Here is a 23,393-nt window from a genome sequence, read left to right as displayed (position 1 = left end):
CATGAAGAAAAAGAAATATAAGTAGTCTATGGAAAATCCATAAAAGAAGAGAAATGTGGCATTTTCTTATTGACTCCAGTTAAGCACTGCCTGCAGGGCTTTCTGTCTGAGCAGTGTGTCGTGAAATTTTTAAAACTGAGTTTAGAAATGATGTTGACACCCTGTTATTATTTTAAAAGCAGCATTATGCTCTTCTTTTGGCTTTCATTCACCTAAGTAACTGAAGTTTTGCACAATAAAATATCTCTCCCACCACTGACAGACAATATAAAAATATTTTAATTACACAATATTACAAAATGGAGAAGCCATAAAGAATAAGCACACATATTTTGCCAAGGTGCAGATAAGACTCTTTTGACCCTATTTTCAACTCTTCAGGAAAGATTTTATTTTTATTTGTATGTTTTTCATAATGACCAGAGAGGTCAATGGCGCTGTTCCATGATGAATCTGCCTTTTCTGTGGCTGTTGCTGTAGAGGAACAGAAGTGATGTGCACACTGTGGTTCAGTCATCTGGCTTGTTTGGCTGTGGATCCGAGCATCTGATCTAGCTGTTTCTAGAATGAGGCCTGGGGCAGGATAACATGTTCCAGATCCCTGCAACTCTTTGGGTAAAGATGTGCTTCCAGTTATGTTTTAAAAATACTTTCAGTTTTCAATTGTGCCCTCTGGTCCTGTTTTACTGCTGACCCAATAGAAGTCCCATTGGGCTGACATTTTCAGTACCTTTTTTTAATTTTGGAGTTTTTCTGGGGGGTTTATAGTGTGGTGCAGGTTACCTTTAGTGTGACTTTTCACCTGTTGGTTTGTTGGTTGATGACAGTAGCCATGATCAATCATCCTAATTGCCTTGATTTCCACTAAGTTGAGCATCAGCATTTTGCATGCTGGTAATACACCATGGTATTGGAAGATTTTGATTTTTTGTTTTTTGTTCAAATCCCTTCACGTTTTACGCACAACCTCATTTTGATAGGGTAAACCAGTGCGCTCTGTTGAGTGAGAGGGGAATAGCACATGAATTTCTCAGCTGCTGATTGTAGCCATCCTGCCAGATAGAATTCAATCTGATGTACAGTAAATAGACATATCCAATGGTTCCTTTTATCTAAATTGCAATTCTTGAAGTGATAACTTGATGGAATTCGGGCCTCATTAAGCTAATACTGTACGTTTCCAGTACATTCCAAATGCCCCTCATGTATCCTGAAGGGCAACAAAATTTCTCTTTAATTTAAATAATAATGAAGTATACTTATTAGATGCTGGCCATGATGTTACAGTGATTATAATCACTAGAGAGAGAAACCAGAAATCCAGATTTTCAAGCTGTTCTGCAGTATTTTTTTCTCTTACTGTTCTTCTTCTCTGATCATCTTTACTACACCTCACACTGCAGCCACCCAGGAGACAGATGCTCACAAAAGCTTCTTTGTGTTTGAGGTTGCTTGCAATAGTAAGTTTTTAAATAAGAAAAATAAAGTGTGCAGCAGGACTAATTTACTGCAGAGACGGAATTCTTATCACTAGGATCCCCAGGGCTGCATCTTGGTGATCGACCAATGAGCCTAGCTTCTAGTGTCTCACTTTGGTCACCATGTTACTTAAACACATTGCTTCTCTGAGATCAGTCCGCAGAAGAACAACCAGATACAGTCCATGGTTTAAAGACATGTCCTATTCTGACAGGCTGAAGGAAAATAACTATAGTCTGAACATGAAAGACTATGAGGGGACTACTTGTAGGAGGGAATCCAAGTATTCAACCCTAAATGTCATTGACAAAGTCTAAACCTACTTCTTCAGAATCATCTGTGAAATGTGAATCAGAGGATACAAATGGAAACTACATGGAAGTACATTTAAAAATGAGAACAGGTCTTTATCCAAATGGCTGTAGATCTAAGGAATTTAAGGAAGATCAAGGAAACAAGTCTAATTTTGGATTCAGTGATTTTGAAAGTGTACTGTTGTCTGTGTATCTGTATCTGTGTCTGTGTGTTTCTTTGTGTGTCTGTTGTGTGTGCACTGATGCCTTGTCTCAGACCTCTGAACTCTGTGTTGTGCCCACATGTCTGTGTGTCTCTGTGTCTGTACTGCTGACTGCTCTATGCTGCTTTTGCAGATAGACAGTGTGTCTGGTTCATTGGGTCCTTCCCTGCATTCTCAGAGGATTGCTCGTGCGAAGTGGGAGTTTCTATTTGGGACGACATCTGAAGACAGTGCCAGCGCAGGGAGCCAAGGTCAGTTTAAACCTAGAGTCTCATGTCCATAGTGACTCCTAACTTCACTGTGTATTTTTTTTTCACTTGCATCTGCCTGACAGTTTTCAACTTTTTGACCTCTCATTATTACAAAATGTGACCACAAGCCCTGTGTCAACAATAGGGAAGTGAGGAGCGCATGTGAACCTCTCCCACCTGCCATTGCTGCATAATCATATGGCCAGTAGCTGCATCATCATGTGCTTGCTGCAAAGCAATAAATACAATAAATAAATAAAGCAATAAATACAGGTTGTTCCTTTACTCCTCACTAAAAAGGAGAAAGAACTAACAATGACCGAATGACCAAATCAGGAACAAGATTGGTGCTAATCTGGTTTAAAGTACAGTATACTGCATCAAGACTGGAGACCCCTAGACAAGCCCATCACAGGTTAACCCCCCCCCACCCACCATGGTTTTTCTACCACTGGGATGATGGGAGAGATCTTTTTATCACATTGGTGCACAAAGATGTAACAGAAATGTCTTCACAGAAAACGTGAACCAGGGAAACTAAAAAATTGTCACCTCTATCCATGACTGCCTGCTACAATGACTCCATTTTATATTTACATTTTAGATCGGAACATGTACAGTAGTTCTCTGATTTGTTGTACAGTATTACTTTGTTATTTCAGGCAATCCCATTATTAGTGGGTGTGGCAGTGTGTTTTTGTCTTCTTAAGTCATCTGCTGCCCTGAAAGAAGAGTACCTGCAAAGTGAAAACAGTACCCTGCATGTACCACCCTAGTTTAAACAGTTTCCTGTTTAATTCAGAGCTGCTTTTAAACATGTTTACCTTTAGAAATTAGTCATGTCTGTCTGTGACGCATCTCTCTGAGATACAAGCAGGCATCCTGTTCTGTTCACTGACTCTGACTGAAAGCAATCAGTACAGTTTCTCTGCAGTATGAAGCACAGATAACTTTAAAGGAACAAGTAATAATAATAATAATAATAATAATAATAATAATAAACTTTATTTTATATAGCGCCTTTAAAGGTGGCTTCTCAAAGCGCTTTACAGGATGACAATAACAATAAATAAGAAGACTACAACAATAAATAAGAAAATTTCACAAGACAGGACACAATTATAATTACAACAATACAGTACAATACAATAACAATAGAGGAGACCGTGGAAGATGGTATTAAGAAGAGCAGAGGGGTGAAGAATGGAACCAGTTAAGTAAAGGCTTTTCTGAAAAGGAGGGTTTTGAGTCTGGATTTGAAGGAGTTTAGAGAAGGTGACTCTCTAATATCCTTGGGCAAGGAGTTCCAGAGCTTGGGGGCATAGCAGGAGAAGGCCCTAGTAATAGGTTTATTCCATGCTGAACAAGAGAAGGAAGAAAACACAACGTTTCGGCCATGGAGCTCCAAGGCCAAAACGTTGTGTTTTCTTTCTTTTTTCTTTCTCATGGAATAAACATGTTACTGTACTTGTTCCTTTGCAGCCTACGCATGCTGACGCAGCTACCCACCTAAACTACTGCAGAACACTTTAGACCCTCAAAACATCTGCCAAAAGCTGTCAAACTGCACTACAGAATTTATAAAAGACAAACTACCCCCACCCTATACTAATTTAGAAACACATGATTTATGTAGCTGCATTATTATGTGAATAAATGTATAGATGTCTCACCCCTTTCTTTTTTTATGTCTTCTTCATGATATCAAAGTGGCCTCTATAATGCCCTCTAGTGGAGACTCCAGTGTATCACCTCTGGTGCCCACTCCTCCAACATCGCTTCCTATGTGTTTTGTTTCTCGTGGCCTGCCTGGGAAGGGCCAGGGAGTGACGTGTCAGCAGCTGGCCAATCACAACGTGCAGCATGTAGAGGTCGAACTTGTGACCCCGTCCCCTGCAGATGGAGGGCGCTCCCCCAAGACTGGCATCATCCGACGAACAATAAAATACTCAGAGACAGATTTGGATGCTGTGCCACTGCGCTGCTACCATGAGACCAATATCGATGAGGTGTTGGCTGAGCAGGAGGAAGCCGATTCAGCCTTTGGCAGCAACCGCAGTGTGCTGGGCACCTCTGGTACTGACAGTAGCCCCATGGGGGGCCCATTGTATGAGCGCACAGATGGGGAGGAGGAGCAAGAATTAGAGGAAGAGGAGGTGGCAGACTGGGCCAGCGTGCGGATGCAGGGTGACAGGAAGCGTCAGAACGCCAACCCCGAGGAGGATGAAGTTTTCAGCTTGCTACTGCGCAGGTGAGCAAGTGTGGAGTGTGAAACTGATATCCATCACATTGTGCCACTGATGCAGAAGCCACGACGTGGCACATTAGGGAAGTGCAGCAACTTTGAAAACAGTTTTCAAATTTCCACTTTAGTCTATGAATTACAATTTGTATTTTGTTTTAAAAATCAAAGCTGCAGAATAGTGGCATATGTGAGAATAATGAGTCATCCAAAAGAACACAAATAAAGGCAGTAATAATAATAATAATAATTGCTTACACTTATACAGCGCTTTTCTGGACACTCCACTCAAAGCACTTTACAGGTAATGGGGACTCCCCTCCACCACCACCAATGTGCAGCATCCACCTGGATGATGTGACGGCAGCCATAGTGCGCCAGAACGCTCACCACACATCAGCTCTGATAGGGGAGGAGAACAGAGTAATGAAGCCAATTCATAGATGGGGATTATTTGGATGCCATGATTGTTAAGGGCCAATGGGAAATGTGGCCAGGACACCGGGGTTACACCCCTACTCTTTTCGAGAAACGCCCTGGGATTTTTAATGACCACAGAGAGTCAGAACCTCGGTTTTACGTCTCATCCGAAGGACGGTGCCTGTTTAGAGTATAGTGTCCCCGTCACTATACTGGAGCATTAGGACCCACATGGACCGCAGGGTGAGCGCCCCCTGCTGGCCCCACTAACACCTCTTCCAGCAGCAACCTTAACCAACCCAGTCAGGGGGAAGAGCTCATTCAGGTCAGGTCTTTCTCATTTGGTTACTCACAGCTCAGAGATCAAAGGTATCCACGGTGCACTACTCCAGTTTTTTTTCCTCTGTATAGGTCTGTAATAGCAGTATTACAATTGTCCTTGTTGCATGTGAAGTAGTTTTTGGGGGTAACTGTGTCGATTCCTTTCAGGGTTTTGAATACAACTCAGCTGGAGGGTGGTGTGTCTGATTCCTATCCCTCTGCTCTGCTCCTGTGCAGCCCAACAGAGACTATGACTGATAGCCACCCAGCCCTCAAGTCTCCTATTGTTGTACCAGGACCCCGGCGGCCCTCAGAAGATGGTCTGGACACCTTCAGTCGCCACTTTGAAAGCATCATGGAGTCTCACCGTGCCAAAGGCACCTCCTACAGCAGCCTAGACAGCGAGGAACTGCTGACTTCCAGTCAACCCATCTTCACATTTGATATCCCTACCCTCACACCTGAGATCCAGGGCCGAATCTGTCAGAGCGCACGTCTCATTGAACTCAGCTTCGCCCCTTTGGCTCAGAGTGAGCTACCAAGCTACTTGGACACTGCCGACACTACTGAAGACTGCATGCACAGTAGCTCAGACTCCACCAAAGCTCTGTCTGGAGAAGCACTGAAGAGCAGACTGGAAGACTGCACCTCAGGCACCACTTTCAAGTCAGGAGACATATGGCTCAACATGCAAACTACTTCCAGGTCAGTGTTCATACTGCTTAGAAACCCTGTTACATAGGCACCCAAAGGCAACATCCTCAACCCTATTAACTCTAGCTTCTTCAGGATTTAACAGCCACTTGCAAATGAATAAGTCTATACTAAATTGCTTGCACGCCACAGCCCCTTTCTGCAACATGTTGTACAACACAGAATTTGCAACATAATGCATGTTGGTATCACCAGTTATAACACAGGAAGCAGCATGCACTTACCAGTGCTCTTCCATCGAGCTTGGGGCTTTAGTATGGAGTGCTGAGGAAAGAATAGTGAGGAGTTATGATTTCTTCAGGTAGTGCAATTGTTTGAGGCACATCTGTAGCAGTTTAGGAGTATATCTCTTAGATGTCTTCCGGCAGAAGGCAACATTCTGTTTACCTTCATACAGTATGTTGTAATGCACTCTGGTGGTAATAATTATGTAAGCTTTCTAAAATTCTAATCTACTTTTGTACCAGTTCTGCACTGTGCAATTTACAAGTATAGAAACAGAACACAAGTACTTAGACTTAGTACTCCTTTATAGCTTTAATGTTATGATGGCTAGGTGCCACTAGGTGGAGGGAAAAGGCTAGATTCGTGTTCTGGCTTTTGGTCACTTCTGCACAGCATGGTTTGCTCTGCACTGTGTGAGTTACAGGGAAACTAAAAATCAGGGAGTGATGGGTTGATGCAGACTCATTGTGCCAAACAAGACTACATTAACATGAACATGTCCTGTCATCACATAGTAAGGCAACTCTCTTTTTTTAAAATGTTAAAAAGGAAGCATGTGCCACCTACTGTTATCCTCATGTTGGTAATATGGCTTCCTGCCTGATGCTTGAGATGTCTGTCTCATGAGTACAGGAAAGGCAGTTTCTGTGTCCAGCTGTCAGACCTGCTGTGGTTCCCAATCCTGCTGCACAGCCCTGTTTCCAAGATGATACCCAGGTCGCTTTCCCTGTGGCACGGCAGTGATTAAGCAAAGCACTTTCAGATAAGATAGTTAAATGAAAACAAATTCATTCACTACATTTCCAGTTTCGTTTTTTTTTTTTTAAAAAGTGCATATCTCCTGATTGTCCTGTTATTATGCTGCTGGCTGTGTGTGCACTTATTACTGTCAGTGTGGGGACAAGGTCTGAAAAAACTACAGTGACAGTGTAAATTCCTTTATAAAAACCAAATGTCATCTTACTTCTAAAAGTGACAAAACATTGGTTTGGAAGTGAAGTTTCATTTGAGTGGAGTTTGGATAGTAAATAAAAACACAATTAGAGTCAGTGGAAAGCCCGCACAAACATAGGAGTGTAACCATTTGTGTGCAAGACAATGAGTGAATGAGATTGTGTGTGAGATCCTGTATGTATGATACTGAGACTGTGTGTTAGTTTTTAGTGTGTGTGTGAGTTTGTGTGGACTGTCTGTCAGATGATTTGGATGCCATGATTGGTAAGGGCCAATGGGAAATGGGTTACACCCCTACTCTTTTCGAGAAACACCCTGGGATTTTTAATGACCACAGAGAGTCAGGATCTCAGTTTTACGTCTCATCCGAAGGACAGCGCCTGTTTACAGTATAGTGTCCTCGTCACTATACTGGGGCATTAGGACCCATGTGGACTGTCCTAATGACAGTGTTTTAGTGTTTATATGTGTATGTGAGTGTAGACTGTGTGCCAGGTGATCTGCCCGTCCCTGTGACAGTTTGCAGAGGACAAAGCTGCCCCTCCCGCTATCCCACCTGGCTCTTTGCTCATGTTCTCTTTTCCATGTAAAACAGCGAATCAGATATGGAGTGCAGCCAGTCTTGTATGGTCTCCATGGAAACTGCAGATTAACTTCCTAGACCCTGTGATTTCTGTGTTTAAAATAGAACAAGAGTATAAAAAAGAGAGCTGGGAGAGAGGTCGAGCTCTGTGAGCCGCCTTGACTGTTTAGCAGTAGTTTTGCAAGTCATTAGCAGGTTGTTCAGTGTGGGAGGAGAAGAACAGGGGTGTTGAGACATTAACACATTAGCACAAGCTGACAGACAGGTACAGCACAGTCAGCCTTTGGAGACAGACTCTCGGAACAAGTTCAAGTTGCTGTATTCAGTTTGACACATAAAACAACACACTGCAGTCAGCACTGAAGAAGTCAGAAGTATAGCCCACTTCACACAGACACATCCTGACACCCTATTGTGAAAACATAATTACTGCTTCCAGCCCTTCTGAGGAAAGAGAGTTCATTTCTGTTGTTAAAAAGGGCTTCTTAAAGGTACATACTCTGCATTACTCAGCTGAACAAGCATGATGGGCACATTAATGAAAATAACTGCAAGCCTGCCTCCCTGTCGCTATAGTTTTATGCATTTTATGTTTTTTTATGTTTTTTTCATAAGGATGCTTTACATACTCAGATTACAATCCATACTAGCTTCCACGTTTCTTTTGGCTCAGTTGGAAAGGCTCAGTGTCAATATTACGTGTTAAAACAGCAATAAAAAAGGTCTATCAAAGTCCAGAAAACTTTTTCTTTCTTGAAGTCCAAGAAGACATGATGGTAGGTTTCATATTCATTATATCTGACAATGGGGCCCTTCGCCATTCTTGTTCCTTGTTTTCAGTGCAGTAGTGTCCCCACTGGGGGGAAGGACACCATGAGTCACCATACATGCCTGTCCTGGTTCAACTGGACAGGATGGGTAACATTCTCCCACACTTCTATATGTTCCCATTTAAAAGCCTTCTGACTGGCCATATCTTTCCCTTCTCCTGTGTAAGCGAAAGTAAAATCTTATGATTAGACAATCTTAAGTTTCCCGGTCAATAAGTTATAAAAAAAACTTTTAAACAGTTTATACAGACACAGATTCTCAAAAGCCACTGGAATAATTAATAGGAGTTCAAATAACCTTAACCTTTACAACCAAGACTCCATAAAATAGCTAATCAAGTACAGTATAATGCTCTTGATCTAGCCTGTAAAATCAGATAAAACTGTGCTGCCACACATTTGCACCTTTTTCTCTACTGCAATAAACTGTAGCTCTTACCTCTCCGTTTGCTACCCCCCCCCCAAACTATAACAAGATCTTCTTATTAACTTTAGATTTAACTTCCAGGGGTACACATGAGAAACAATAAAATTGTCAACACTACTTGTTTAATCTCAACACCTTTCCTTTGAATGTTAGATTCCTTCCTGTTCACCAGTTTAATTTACCATTTATTGTATTTTCTATTTCTCTCAAACTTATTTCTCCATCTGAATTTAGTATCAGTTCACTAATCTACTTACCCTTATGTCTGCCTCTGTAATCTCTTTATTTCCAATTCATTCTTCTTTAATTCATTCTTCTTCCTCTTCAGTCTCAGATTCCATTACCTCTCTCTACTCTATAGCAGAAAGTACTGTACTGTCATTTGAGTTTCATATAAGAATTACCTGTTCTTCTACACCCTCTACACCCTCCTCTCTCTTACTTCCTTCTCAGGCCTATGATCTCTTGTTGATAATCTGCTTGTTGTACCCAATTAGTGAAAGATTGTAAACAGTTTTTTTTTATAAATGTAAAACGTCTTCACACAGATTATATGATCTTGTATCTAGGTAATTAAAACATTTATGTTCAACTTGCATACAGTATATTTCCCACAAAACATTTTTGTGTAAGCTGCCACCAAATACCCTAATTCCCCACATCTCCAGCAAACTTAGACTGACCTTGGTAAATATTGAACCCTCTCCTACCACGTAATACAGTCTGTGCAGGAAATATAATAATAATAATAAACTTTATTTTATATAGCGCCTTTAACGGTGGCTTCTCAAAGCGCTTTACAGGATGACAACAACAATAAATAAGAAGAATACACAAGATAAAACACAATTACAATATATAGAGGAGACCGTGGATGGTGGTACTAAGAAAAGGAGAGGGGTGAAGAATGGAACCAGTTAAGTAAAGGCTTTTCTGAAGAAGAGGGTTTTGAGTCTGCATTTGAAGGAGTTTAGAGAAGGTGACTCTCTGATATACTTAGGGAGAGAGTTCCAGAGCTTGGGGGCATAACAGGAGAAGGCCCTGTAACCCATACAATGTAGATGGGCTTGGGGGACAGTAAGGAGAGCAGAATTAGAAGAGTGAAGGTTGCGAAGTGGGGTGTAGGGCGATAATAGTTCAGACAGGTACTGAGGTGCCAAGCCATGCAGAGCTTTATAGGTGAGCATGAGCATTTTAAAGTCTACACGGAATTTGACTGGAAGCCAGTGCAAGGACTCCAGGATATGAGTAATGTGAACACTTGCACTAGACCTGGTCAGGATTCTGGCTGTTGAATTTTGGACATACTGCAGTTTGTACAGAGTAGATTTAGATACCCCAGGAAGTAGAGCATTACAGTAGTCAATTTGAGAGAACACAAATGTGTTGATCAGCTTTTCAACCACACTTAGTGATAGCATAGGGCGTAGTCTAGCGATATTTCTGAGGTGAAAAAAAATGTTTTGACAGTATGCTGAACTTGTGGGTCAAATGTTAAGCCAGAATCGAATATAACCCCAAGGTTTTTCAATTTTGATTGAAGCTCAAGTAGAGAACCTTCTACAGATAGGGTTACAGGACTGGCTTTACAAAGTTGATAGGGGGTGCCAATAGGCATGACTTCAGTCTTGTCACAGTTAAGATGAAGGAAGTTTTGAGTTATCCAAATGTTTATGTCAGAGATGCAATCAGTGTCAGGTTTGGTATGGATGTATATTTGAGTATCGCCAGCATACAAATGAAAGCTGAGGCCATGTGATCTTAAAAGCTGACCAAGTGGAAACGTGTAAATCCTGAAGATGTTCCAACTCTCTATATTCGGAACCATCTGTGTTTCAGATTTAGTCCAAATCCCATCTTCATCAATTACTTTTACATGAGACTTTAACATATTGTAAAAGTAACATATTGTTAAATCATCTTGAGTCATTGTTTAATTGAACATTTTTACACTGTCCTGTTTATATTGTCTGAATCACCAAGATCTTATTCTCCCCTTTTTTGAAAGAACTTAAAACATTTTTCCATTCTGATTAAGTATTCTGATCTGAAACTCACATTTCATTTACAGTATTTCCCTTAAGCAATGCAATGAAAAAAATCACATCCACTTCTTTTATCCCCAATTCATTTTGTAACATTGTTCTAGAAAAATCTAGTCTGCTATATCTCACCTTCTGTGATTCATTACCCTTAATCACTAAGTGCACACAATTGTGCCTTCAGACACCCACATGGGATGCCATTATAATTTCAATCACATAATTGGTTACAAAATAGAAAAAAATGCCCAACAGAGCTATATTAAAGCAAAGAAAACTGCACACCTTTAATTCAAATACATTTAAACCTTAAGAACAAAAATAATTCTATACTTAAAAAAATCTCTGACAGCCCTCAAAATCTCAGTACAGCTCTTGCTGTCCTTCCTCCCAAGTTGGAGCCTAAACACAGACTTAAACCTTTTTCCTCCTAGCTGGTCTTACAGTATATGCCTTCCCATTAATCCATGGGAGAAGCCAGTTCCACTCAGAACCAATCCTATCTGCTCTTTTCTTCCTGCTTGCTTCCAGGTTTGCCTCTGGCTTTTTTCCTAAATAAATGTCTTTTCTCCTACAGTACGTCACATCGCACTACCTCAAAATTACCTTTTTGCTTCGATCAAAGCCTGACACAGATACTTATGTACAGTAGAGGCTGACAATTTCACTATCTTAGGTGATGTTAATTTTAAGATGTCAGGACTCACCACAGCATTTAAGTTTCAGAGTTAAAATATTGAATTTTTACTAATCAAAACACTTCACCTTCAGACATTGAAACTTTTCCTGATTATTGTGAGGTTCATTGGAGGAGTGGACAGAGTGACCAACTCCACTGTGTGGTCCCCACAGCATCCTAAGGTCAGAGGAGAGTGGACAGGGTGATCAACACCACCACGTAATACTTGAAAACTTTTGAACAGCCTGGATTTGACACTGTTAATTTAACCACGTTTGATGTAGTCCCAGCTGTTTCTAAAGCACTGCGATATCTTTATTAAATCTGAGAAGAGGGAGGAGAGAGCAAAAGAGGAATTGCATACAGTATCTTACGCAACCCCACTAAAGAGGTGAGGGAGAGAGAAAGTAGAAGGTAGAAGCAGAGGAAAGAGAAAGGGAGAGAGAGCTCCGGCAGGAGCCAGCCAGGTCTATGCCACACTGTTCAAGGTCACAGGGGGACATTTCCACAGCAGTACTTAGAACAACAGAAACAGCAGTACAATGGCACAAGAGATGAGAGAAAGAGAGAAGGAAGAGGAAAGGAGCTAAGAGAGGCAGACAAGCACTGTAAAGTAAAGGGAACACAGTAGAGAGGAGAGGGCTGGGATTGCCCAGGGTAGGAGTAAGGGAGTGCTACCCTAATTTGAGAGAAGATATTGGGGGAGATGGCTTTCTCGCTGTTCTGTTGGGTTGGACAGGTGTCACTTTGGACACAGGTAAGTGTCCTTTCACCACGCCTGTCTCCCAGAGACAGGCTCTTAGGGAGGACTTAGAGGAATTCAAGACTTCATTCAAAGAGCAGCTGCTTCCACTGAAAGTGTTTGTGTGTGGTCATTATCAGCTGCCTGCAAGCATCACTGCAGGTGATATGTTGCAAAAATGTGTGAAGGATTACCACCAAAGTGTCAAGGTTGCTCTGATTGCATGGTCAGGCAAAAACAATACACTTTGGGGAAAACTATAACCCTATTTTTCTTATACAAGAGGGTAGTGAATTAAAAAATAAGATGATGTTCCTCAACATTATTTCATTGATGTAAACTAAGAAGAATATCACCATTGAGATTCGAATGTAATAGAGCTTTTCCAGTGACAGCACTCTGAAGCATGAAAGATGTGTCTAGACTGGACAATTGGCTCAAGAGATTTACCCCTGTTACTATGTCCACTTTGCAACCTTAAAGGGCTGTGAGACGCCCTTGCAGCACAAATATAGGTCCAACCCAAAAACCATTTGTAAGCAAATGCCGAGATAAATCCACATTTTATATTGTAGCGAGAGGGGGTTGGCAAGGATATAAACAAGAATTCAGGCTCTTTTTAGAATGGAAACTGCTCTTTATTTCTGACAGCGTAACCAGGCTATAACACACTAAGGTCACTTGGGGTACAGGTACAGTACATTGGTATAGGGTGGTTAAGTTGGTACAAGTATAAAAGGGTGTAAACCGGGGATAACTATTTATATGGCAACCCAACAGCCCACAACAATGTGCAACTGCACCAGATGGTCAACCCGCGCTGGCCAGTAGCCCTTAGTCCCCCTTTGGCTCCTCTTCCCATCCTGCCACTCACTGCACACCTCAGCCGGGCACTCTTCGGCTGCAACGTCGGGCGAGATTACCACACTTTCCCCCACCTGAGATGTCTGGCATCCCGCTGACGTTGAATAACCCAGCGAGGCCACATACAAAATCCTCCAGCCTCCATAGTGCCCAGCAAACTCGCTCTCTGCGTCGGGGAAGAGTGGTGGTCCACTACCTCGCCCCCCCCGGGCCAGGGAACTGGCTGCTCCCCGGGCTCACAAGGCCTCAAGGGAGCCTGGCGGTCCTGGTGCAGGACCACCCTCCCCCGCTTCCCTAGCCGGACATGGTAGCAGACGTTTCCCACGGTCTCCAGGACCTACCCGGGTCCCTTCCATGAGGGCAGCACCTTCGGGATGAGGCTCTTATGGCACCACAGGCTGTAGACCCAGATAAGGTCCCCTGGTCTGAAGGGGGCGTAGTGCAGATCGTAGTACTGCCGTGCCATACCCCCGCTTGTCAGGCGGCTTCGGGCAAAGCTGTATACTCTCAGCATCTGCTGCTGTAAGTCCCACTCGTAATCTGGCCTGGCTGGCTGTGCCAGCTCTCCTCCATGTGGCGAACTGAATGCCAGATCCACCGGGGGAGAACGCAGCTCCCAGCCCAGCATGCGCGAGCTCGGGATGCACCCGGTGGACTCCTGCACAGTGGTCCGGTACGCCCCAGAGAGCGAGGGGGAAGTGGCGGTCCCAGTCGTCCACCAAGGTGGCCAGTTGGGTGGAGAGCGTCCGATTAAAACGCTACACCAACCCATCGCTCTGGGGATGCAGCAGGGTGGTCCGTGTTTTCTTTATCCCCAGGCTCTGGCACACCCCCGCGAACACCTGGGACTCTAAGTTATGCCCCTGATCGCTAAGGAGCCCTCCGTACTCCCAGCCTGGTGAACATTCCCTTCAACAGGGCCTCGGGCACGGTGGTCACACTCTGATCCAGGAGGGAGTAAGCCTCCAGCCACTTAGTAAAATAGTCCTTAATTTCTACCAAAAAAATTGTAAAACCACCACCAGGACCGGCTGCGCGCCTCATTGCACAGAATGCAATGCCCTTCCACCTGGGAAGGGCACTTCTGAGCCACGCAGACCACACACGTCCATCAAAAACACTCCACGTCCCAGTCGCAGTCGCAGAGACCCCAATAGAAGTGGCCCTGGAGTTGCCTGAGGGTTTTCGCAGAGCTGAAGTGCCCCATGCACCGCCCGGAGAACCACCCCACAGGGTGACTTCACCACTGGAGGGTACCCGCCACACCCAGCGCAGCACTCCATCCCTCCCCTTTAAGGCCTCCCACAGAGCACAGATAGCCTTCACGGACTTGGGTTGAGGGGCGAACTCCTGCCCTTTTTGCCAGGTCCGCTCAGTGACGTGGTCGTGGCACTCCCAATTGTCCCCTTGTATGATTGGCTTGCACTTGCCCTGCGATGGACTGGCCCCCAATCCAGGATGAACCCTGCCTTGCCCTCGTTGCTTGCTGGATAGGCTCTTGCTTCCCGCGACACTGTATGGTATAAAGTGGCTTGGCAAATGACGTGACATGACATTATTGTAACGAACGTTGTGTTTGGTATGGAATGCAGCAGGCGTAGAACTCAGGAAAAGGGGTTAAACAACACATTTAATGACCGGAACCGGGGAAAGGTACACAAACAGGGACAGGGATTACAGCGCTGTACCTACACTAACACAGACACCGAAGGGAAGAAACCACTTCACAGCCCCTGCCCCCTTATATACAGTCTGGTTCCCCCAAGTCCCGCCCCTGTTCCCAGTCCGCCTTGTGTGCGCATAACCAAAGGGGACGGAGCAGCCATTAAAGTGCTGCTCGTGGATTGTTAATTCCAGCCCAAGTTAACCTATTGAATGACCTCATTTTGAAACATGCTTTTTTTCATGAGTTTTTGTAGCGCTAGTTTTGGATTCTAAGTTGTGCTTCAGTCTGAGTTGGAAAAAGCAGACACAAAGTTTTAAAGAGGAAACACAAGCTTTGAAAGCACCAATCCAGAAGCAAATTCACTTTCAATTTTTTTAGTAAAGTATACAACCTCCACCATTCGTTCATATATTAAACCATGATGATATAATGATTGGAAATCTGTACATGTGTGGTTACTGTACCCAGCAATATTGTAGCATTATGTTCATGTAATAAATCACAGTGAAGCTATGGTAAAATGGCAATGTTGTGAAAGAAGGGGAAATTAAAGTGAAACAAGGAGGGAAAACAGTAAAAATGAATTCCAATTTGGAAAGAGGGACTCACAATTCTGTACAACAGCCCAGAGGAAAGGCAAGTTATATATTTATTTTATAGATCTGTAGAGGAAATCCTTTAGACAGATTTAGTTGATGAGTAGGTCAGAGAATTTTAATAGTTTCTGTTTATTTTGGAATCTATACAATATGTGTATAAATGTACTGTCTGGTAGTGTTCTTACAATTTGGTAGCTATTTTTGTATTTATGGTGGCAGTCAAAATCCCTTTTAACTACAGTACAGCTATTTCCAGTCTTTTGGAAAGTGGAGATCAGCCTCAAAGCATCAGTCCTTCCTTCACACTGCAGCTACTGGCCTACCCAGAGATCAGGCCTCCTCTCAAACATCAGCTGCTGTAAACCGCATTCGACCAGGAGTTGAATGCCTAAGCTTGAGGCCAGATGCTGAAGATCCCTTTTCATTACAGTGGTGTCAGGGAGAGCTGCAAGAAACCCAACACTAGGCTCTGGTTCTGCAGTCAGGGAGAGTGGTTGGGAACCTGACAGTGGGTTCTGGTTCTGCTGTGAGTGAGAAGAGCTGGAAGCCCGAAGCGGGGTTCTGATTTTTGTAGTGGATGCATTTTCTCAAGGGGGGATGCATTTCCTGTTGTTTGGGAAAAATAAAACTTTCTTTACTTAATTGTGGTTAATTCAACAATTCCATCCATCCATTTTATAATCAGCACATCCAAAATGGGGCCCTGTGTTCAGTTTCTGGTGTGCTATATGCATGGAGTTTGTATGCTGTGCCCATGCTTGCATGGGTTTCCTCCAGGTGCTCCAGTTTCTTCCCCAGTCCAATGACATCCTGGTAGGTTAATTGTCTTCTTGTTGTGCGTTTGTATGTGTCTGTTTCTGTGTGTGCGCCTTGTGATGGACTGGTACCCTGTTCCAGGGTGTATCCCTCCTTGTACCCATTGCTTGCCGGGATGGGCTCCAGCTTCCCCATAACCCTGTACTGGATAAAGCAGTTACAAAATGGATTGATGAATAGATTTCATATTGAAAAGAAAAAATGATTTTATGAACTTTGATTTTAAATACTTATAAAACCCCCAGTGACAGATAAGTTTAATGGAGTAGGCTTTTACAGGGTGAATGATTCATCTTTTGTCTAAAGGAGGAGATTGTTCTATGTCATCAAATATTTAAAAGAGATGTGATTATACTTCAGAACACAGTAAGGAAATACTGTAAGCCTATATAGAGTTCTCCTTCTTCTAATTAGGAAAAAGAAATGTGGTCATCTTTCATTAAAAAACTAAAACATTTTCTGCGCACAATGTAATGTAGAGGTATTCTTCATTCAATTCATTCAACTTTATTTGTCATTATACTTACAGTACACAGGTGCATAATATAGTGAAAAGTGTTTTTCATTATTCTCTCAGGTGCAGTATATATAAAGTATAGAACAGCAGACAGGACAATAGACAGAAATACAATAACAATAACAGTGTAAACAACAGTACTGTATGTTGCCAGTGCAAAAGTGTCAAAAACTGTGCAAATACACAAACAGAGAAAAGTATACAAAGAGGACAAAAACAGTGTAAAAGTAATACAGCTAACAGTGCAAAAATAATACAGTGATTATTAACTAGTACATCTAGTACAGTTTTAAGCACAATTTTGGCTTACGTTCAGTAGTGGTGTAGGAGTACAGTCATTGTGGGTACAGGAAGAAGTTAGGAGAGATCATAGTATGATGGGAGGGAGTGGGCTTTTCCTTGTCTCCTGAAGTCAACGATCAGCTCTTTGGTTTTGCTGATGTTGAGACATAGGTTGTTGGTTCAGCACCAGTCTGCAAGTTTTTTATCTCCTCTCTGTAGGCTGTCTTATCGTTGTCAGTGATCAGGCCCACATCTGCGGTATCGTTGGGATACTTGATGATGGTGTTTGTGCTGAACTTGGCAGTACAGTCGTGGGTAGACAGAGAGTAAAGCAGTGGGCTGAGCACACAGCCTTGAGGGGCACCAGTGTTAAGGGTGAGCATGTTGGAGGTGAGGTTGCCAGTCCTGACAGTCTGGGGTCTGCTGGTGAGGAAGTCTAGGATCCAGCTACAGATGGTAGTATCTAGACCCAGAGCCCTGAGCTTGGTAGCAAGTTTTATGTGTATGATGGTGTTAAATGCTGATCTTAAGTCAATGAACAGCATTCTTGAATACAGTAGGTGTTCCTTTTATCCAGGTGGGTGCTGTGTTGTATTTTTGTACTGTGTTAAATACCTGTACTGATTATGATACATGGGTATAGGTCTTTTGAACACAGTCTGATCAACTTTGTAATCCAATGTGATGCTCTTAAATTGTTAATCTACAGTAATTCTCTTAATTATCCAGGACATCTGGTTTCCACCTGCTAAAAGATAGTGGCCCAACTATGGATAAACCCTCTCATTAATTAGAGGAGATTACAGAAATGGCTTTGAGAAATGGCTAATCATTGTCAGGTATCACATTAAATAAATACCCACTCCATTCTCTGGCCAGATAACATAACTTAAGCAAGATCAGTAGCATTCAATAGCATGTGATGTAGTGTTTTTAGATTTTCAAAATAATTTGGATAAAGTTCCTCTTATTAATAATTCTCAAACTCTAGGCAGTTAGATTTCAAAGTAATGTGCATTTTCAGATTGGGAACCGGTTGATGGATACAAAACAAAGGTACAGATAATGGGTAATAATTTATAGTATATTACTGATATAGATTTTTGGTACAGCTGCAAAGTAGTTATGTTCATAGATGATACTAAAGTGGAAGGATAAACAGGCCTACAAAGGAAATGCAAAATTATTTAGATTAAATTCAAGATTGAGCAAACACATAAAATTATATGATGAATAATATGTACTGTAGGTTGGTGCAGGGTTTTGCATGCAGGTAGCAAAAACTAAATATACAAAATATGAAACACTAAATGTATAAAGGTTACATATGAATATATTTATGTCTTTTATGTCTATGTTGACAAGTCATTTACATGACACAATGCAGGGATGCAATAAAGAAGCAAACAAAATGCTAGGATATACAATGTAGCGGCAGGGCTTATTAAAAATACAGGAATTAAGTTTGCTGCTCCCTTGCCAGTCTCTCTCTCCCTCATCTCAGTGGTGCTGGATACAGATAGGCCATTCCATTTGGTTAACATTTAAGGTGTTTTTCTAGCTGATAGAGTTTCCTTATAAGGAACAACTCCCAAAGATGATATTCACCAGCCACCATAATAAATGGTAATCTCTGGCGCCTTACTGTCTGGGAGGTTCCTTGGGAGAGTCGCATCCCAGGTTGTTTACGACCCTAATGTCAGAGAGCATGGTTACTCATCCTCCACCTCAGCCAATCAGGAACTGGTAGGGCAGGGTAACGCCAAGTGGGTCTCGAATGCCCATGGAACATTCAACCAATGAACGACCGTAGTTCCTCCAGATAAAACAGGCAGCACAGGCCCCAGAAAAGGGCTTCTCAGGACATTCTCAGACTCATCTCAGACAATCATGTAACGGCCAGTGTGTCCAAGTGCCAGGACTTTACTTTGTTCTAAGAGTCGAGAATGGAGGTCACCCGCGCGTAACCAAAAGTTCCGCCCGAGGTTAGCCCAGCAGCAAACCTCATGAACCGCCAGTACCCACCACGAACGCCCGCCTGATCAACGAGTGAACTACGGTCGGAACTGTGGACAGCTGAATCTCAGGATTCAGGACTAGTGCCGCATCGTTAACGAACCAGTCTTCTTCCCGTCTAAAGAGTATGACTTGCTTGGACCCGCAGTCACTTTCCATGTGCACAATCTCTGCTAGTTAAGCCAGGAGTGACTTGCCGGTCTTCAGAGAGACCACTGCTAGCGCGTCACAGCAGAAATCTCTCCCTCCTTCTCCCACACCTCATGCCGAACCAGCAATGCTTGGCACTGGGCCAGAGGACAGAGGACTGGGCCTGCCGCTGTTCCCTTGTGTCCACGGGAGATCTGAATCCACAGAGATTGGATGAGTATTCAACACAACATTCTGCATTACAGCTCGAGAATTCAATTGTTACCTCAACGCCAGTTGATAGCAATTTAATTCTTATGAGTGTTGCCTTTGAGTATCTAGTGTAGAAGTTGTAATCAAAGTTCATTTACGAAACTGTATAAACGAGTGGTACTGTATACTGAATGTATGTCCTTCTTGGTATTTGTAACTCTTCGTTATTGAATATATACCTTTTATAATCTGCTAACCCTCACTATAAGATCTGTTATGTTTATATGCACATTTTATATGTTAATAAATGTATTCTTGTGTATTAGTATCTGTGTGTGTGCATTGCTGAGGTATCCTGCAAGGTCAGTTTCTAATAGCCATCAAAGAATCATTTTGTGACTTACTGCTACAATTAATAATTGTCCAAGTAAATGCACAAAACCCCTACATTTATTGGTGCACCATGTGAGGATGGCTCATATTGAAATAAGTCGATCAAGCGGAATAATTCAGTAGAAAAAAAAGCAATGTGGCTTCCGTGCATGACAATACAGTGTGCTGAAAGCCGAAAAAAAGTTCCCCTTGCTCTTTAAGCTACAGTGCTTGATTTTGGTGACCTTTTGCGATCTTCCGGGTTGATTGCATATTTGATATTGTGGTGTTCTGTGGTAGAACTGTGATTTTGTACTTAAAAGTTATACTTTTCCTGAGTAATAACAATGGTTGTTAAAAAGTCTGAATTAGAGTCGTTAATAAGCACTCTCTCTAGCAACGACAATCCTGACTACTGGCACAGTATTGAGAAATTGAATTTTAACAAAGTTGAAAAATTTCATGTAGACCTGGTAGCCAAGGTAATGAACCAGCTTAGTGCAGTAGGTTCCATGAACACAATACATGTCGAATCTAATTTCGATTTAAACCTCGCTAAACAGCTTGAATTGACCTTATCTGAGTTATAGACGTTCCAGAAGCTTCAGGGTAAACATGAGAGATATAGGACTGAGCGAGTTGAGTAATTAGACATAATCAGGGAGAGAAAGAAAGAAACTGAAAAATGTGAAAGCGAACTCAAAGAGGTTTCAGCGAAACTAGAGGATTTGTCCATTGAGAAAGCTATCACTGAGAGGGCTCAGAGAAGGCTAGAGGCTAGCCTGCATGAAAAAGAAAGGGAATTGGAGAGTTTATACGAACGTAACCATAAAATGCACAAGGACTTGTTGTGTGTCCATGAGGATAAAGACTTGCCCTGCGGGGCAGCACAGCAACTGCAGCACAGGCGTTCCTCACCGCCAAGCAGGGGAGGTGACCTGGGAGCTAAGGGCTTCGCCTGAGAGAGAGATCTCCCAGCTGGGATCTGTAACTGGGTCATTGTGGGTTAGAGAGCCGAGTCAATTAAGGCGTGTGCCCCTGGACCACAATCTCTGCCATCTCTCCGTCAGCGGAGAAGCTAGGAAAATAAACCTCCACTCGCTGAGACAGCTAACAAAGGACATAGAGAGATTTGACCCCACAGTGTCAGGGAATAATTTCGAGAGTTATATTCATGACCTCAGGTACACACTGCAGTTTATGCCAGACACCACAGAACAGGAGAAAGTGTTGCTGGTCAGAAAAACTACCAGCAAAGCCGTACATAGTGGATAGCTAGGCAGAGAAAAGAGGTCTGTAATGACTTTGAGGAGCTGTGCCAAGCACTGATCCAAGAATACAGTACTTTTATTGACCCGATTGCTGCCCATCATATTAAGAACGAGAGAGCCAAGTCATCCCGCGAATATTACGAGAGACTTAGATGAACTTATTTTGCAGGGCGAAATTATGAGGGTTGCGAAGAGAACGCAAATTTCAAGGGCTTATTCATTGCCAATCTCCACCCGTCAGTCAGAAAAATGATCTTAATGCATACAGATGCACAGACGATGAAAATGACTGATATTAGGAGATTAGCGCAAAAAGCCTGGGAGTATGGGATCCAAAGTCTGTTAAATTGAAAAAAAAAAAGCTGTTAAATTGACTGTGTTCGCTGTCAGAGCCAGCAGGGTTAATTCCCTCCTGATCGAAGGAGCGGAAGCTTCTGAGCCAGCTAAGGACTGCACCCAGCATGCCTACATGCCGTGAGAACAACGGGGGAGGGATAGGGCTAGAGAAAGCTATCAAAAAGGCTAAGCAAGAGGATGCGATAGTCACCGGCCTGGCCAGGCTTGAACAGGCTTTATTTGGACAGGGACAAATGCTCCCCAAGGCTGCCGGAAACGTGAATGAGCTAAAACTCTCCACCTCAGGAGAGCGGGCCACACCCCTCTCCACTGGAGGAGGTGGAGACCCGCTTCCTCAGTCTATCTGATTGAGCAGAAGGGTTCCTGCCTGGACAAGGTCAGCCACTCCCAACCGAGTACTGACCCCACCCCTGAAGTCAGAGAGCAGGCAGGCTCTAGACTTCTGGGGAAGTTAAAATGGAGAAGAAAAGCCAGACGCTTTTATCTCAAGGTTGCCATGGGAGACATCTTCCACAGTGAGGCACTGATTGACACTGAGGTTGAAATGTGTTTGATGTCATTGGGTTTATATGGCAAGCTCAAACGGGTAGAAAAAGAAAAGGGCATGCGACTCAGAGTGGAACCTTTGGTGGATCGCCAGCAATGGAAATTGTGGGAACAGGTCAAGTCTCCTAAGCCTTTTGTACAGAAGGAAAGGGGGGCCAAGAGGTATAATGTGCTCACACAGTGCCCACCGAACACAGTAGCCCATGCGGAGATTCCTTCTGTTCCCTATGGACAAGAAATAAAAATATTTTCTTGTTTCCCTGATATACAGGGAAGTCCTGCCCCGGCCAAGGTCCCAACAGCCTCCCTGCCACAGGAGCGGTGCTCCAAGCAGCCTAAAGCTGATCCACCAGGTAAAGCATGCCCCTTTTACATCCCTAAAGAGGAGCAGATCTCCCCCTCTGGTGATAAAAACGAGCTTTCCCTGTTCACCCTGGCACCCAAGTGGGGTCCGGACCACCACCCCGCAGTGGTGGAAGGGATCCAGATGGCAGGAGAGCAGGTTGGTGATGTAGCCTTAGCTCTGAAAAGTCCTCTACTAGTGAAGATCTGTTTGAGCTGTCACAGAGCCACCGCCAGGTGACCCCGATGCAACATTCAGAGGTTAGACAGGGGGCCCAGCTGGACACTGGAGCTACTGTGCTGTAGACACATCTGATCTCAGATGCCAATCTCCTCTGCTGTGACCCAGGGAACCTGCAGTCAGGTAACATTATTCCTCAGGCCTGCCAGGTAGATAGTGAGATTGACCTGATTGTTCCTGCCTCGATGGCAGGGTTTCCAACACACCCAGTCCCCATGAAGGAACAGAGAATGAAAGTTGAGCAGGTTTTCTTCCAGCTGTGGTACACCCAGACTGGAGCTGGATGGTCAAGCCACCCGCCTCCCAGTGCAGAACATGGCAAAGAGGGGTGTCAGAATCCCCGCCCGAGCTGACACGGGCCTGGTGAGTGATAGTGAGTTCAAAGACTGTGAACTAGTTATCCCAGTGCTGGGGCAGTTCCCTGACCCCCTAGCGAGGGAAGGAGGAAGCGAGCAGGTGTCCTACACCCACCCCCATCGAACGATTATAAACAGGCATGAACAGATCGGAAAAGCAGATGCCCTGGAAACGGAGGAGCAGCATCAGCAGCTGCATCAGATCTCCCCAGATTTCCAGGATGTTGTTGCCCAGGATGCCATATGTACATGCTCTGCCAGGCAACAGCCACTCAAGAAGAGATGACTGGGATCAGCCACCCTAAAATACTTTTGGGAGGACTGATTGCTGCCACCACTGTTGTGCGTTTTCTATTTTTGATAGGTTTTTTTGCTATTGG

At 43.4% G+C, this 23,393-nt stretch overlaps 1 protein-coding gene across 6 annotated transcripts in view; it reads left to right on the top strand.

Annotated features, from left to right (window-relative positions):
• Window positions 1-23,393, top strand: part of LOC148661804 (uncharacterized) — an 85,971-nt gene that overhangs the window by 22,981 nt on the left and 39,597 nt on the right. For 5 of the 6 annotated variants that reach the window (XM_088636118.1, XM_088636116.1, XM_088636117.1 and 2 more), the window contains exons 3-5: window positions 2,130-2,247; window positions 3,958-4,498; window positions 5,399-5,935. In XM_088636118.1, the coding sequence (XP_088492244.1) occupies window positions 2,130-2,247; window positions 3,958-4,498; window positions 5,399-5,935 (1,196 nt within the window). The remainder of the gene's footprint in view (window positions 1-2,129; window positions 2,248-3,957; window positions 4,499-5,398; window positions 5,936-23,393) is intronic. The other variant, XM_088636120.1, reaches the window with a different exon arrangement.

This window comes from Lepisosteus platostomus, chromosome 6 (assembly GCF_059453375.1).
Source record: "Lepisosteus platostomus isolate fLepPlt1 chromosome 6, fLepPlt1.hap1, whole genome shotgun sequence".
NCBI classification, from domain to species: domain Eukaryota; kingdom Metazoa; phylum Chordata; class Actinopteri; order Semionotiformes; family Lepisosteidae; genus Lepisosteus; species Lepisosteus platostomus.
Note: the sequence above shows the minus strand (reverse complement) of the source record. Positions and strands in the feature narration are given on the sequence as shown.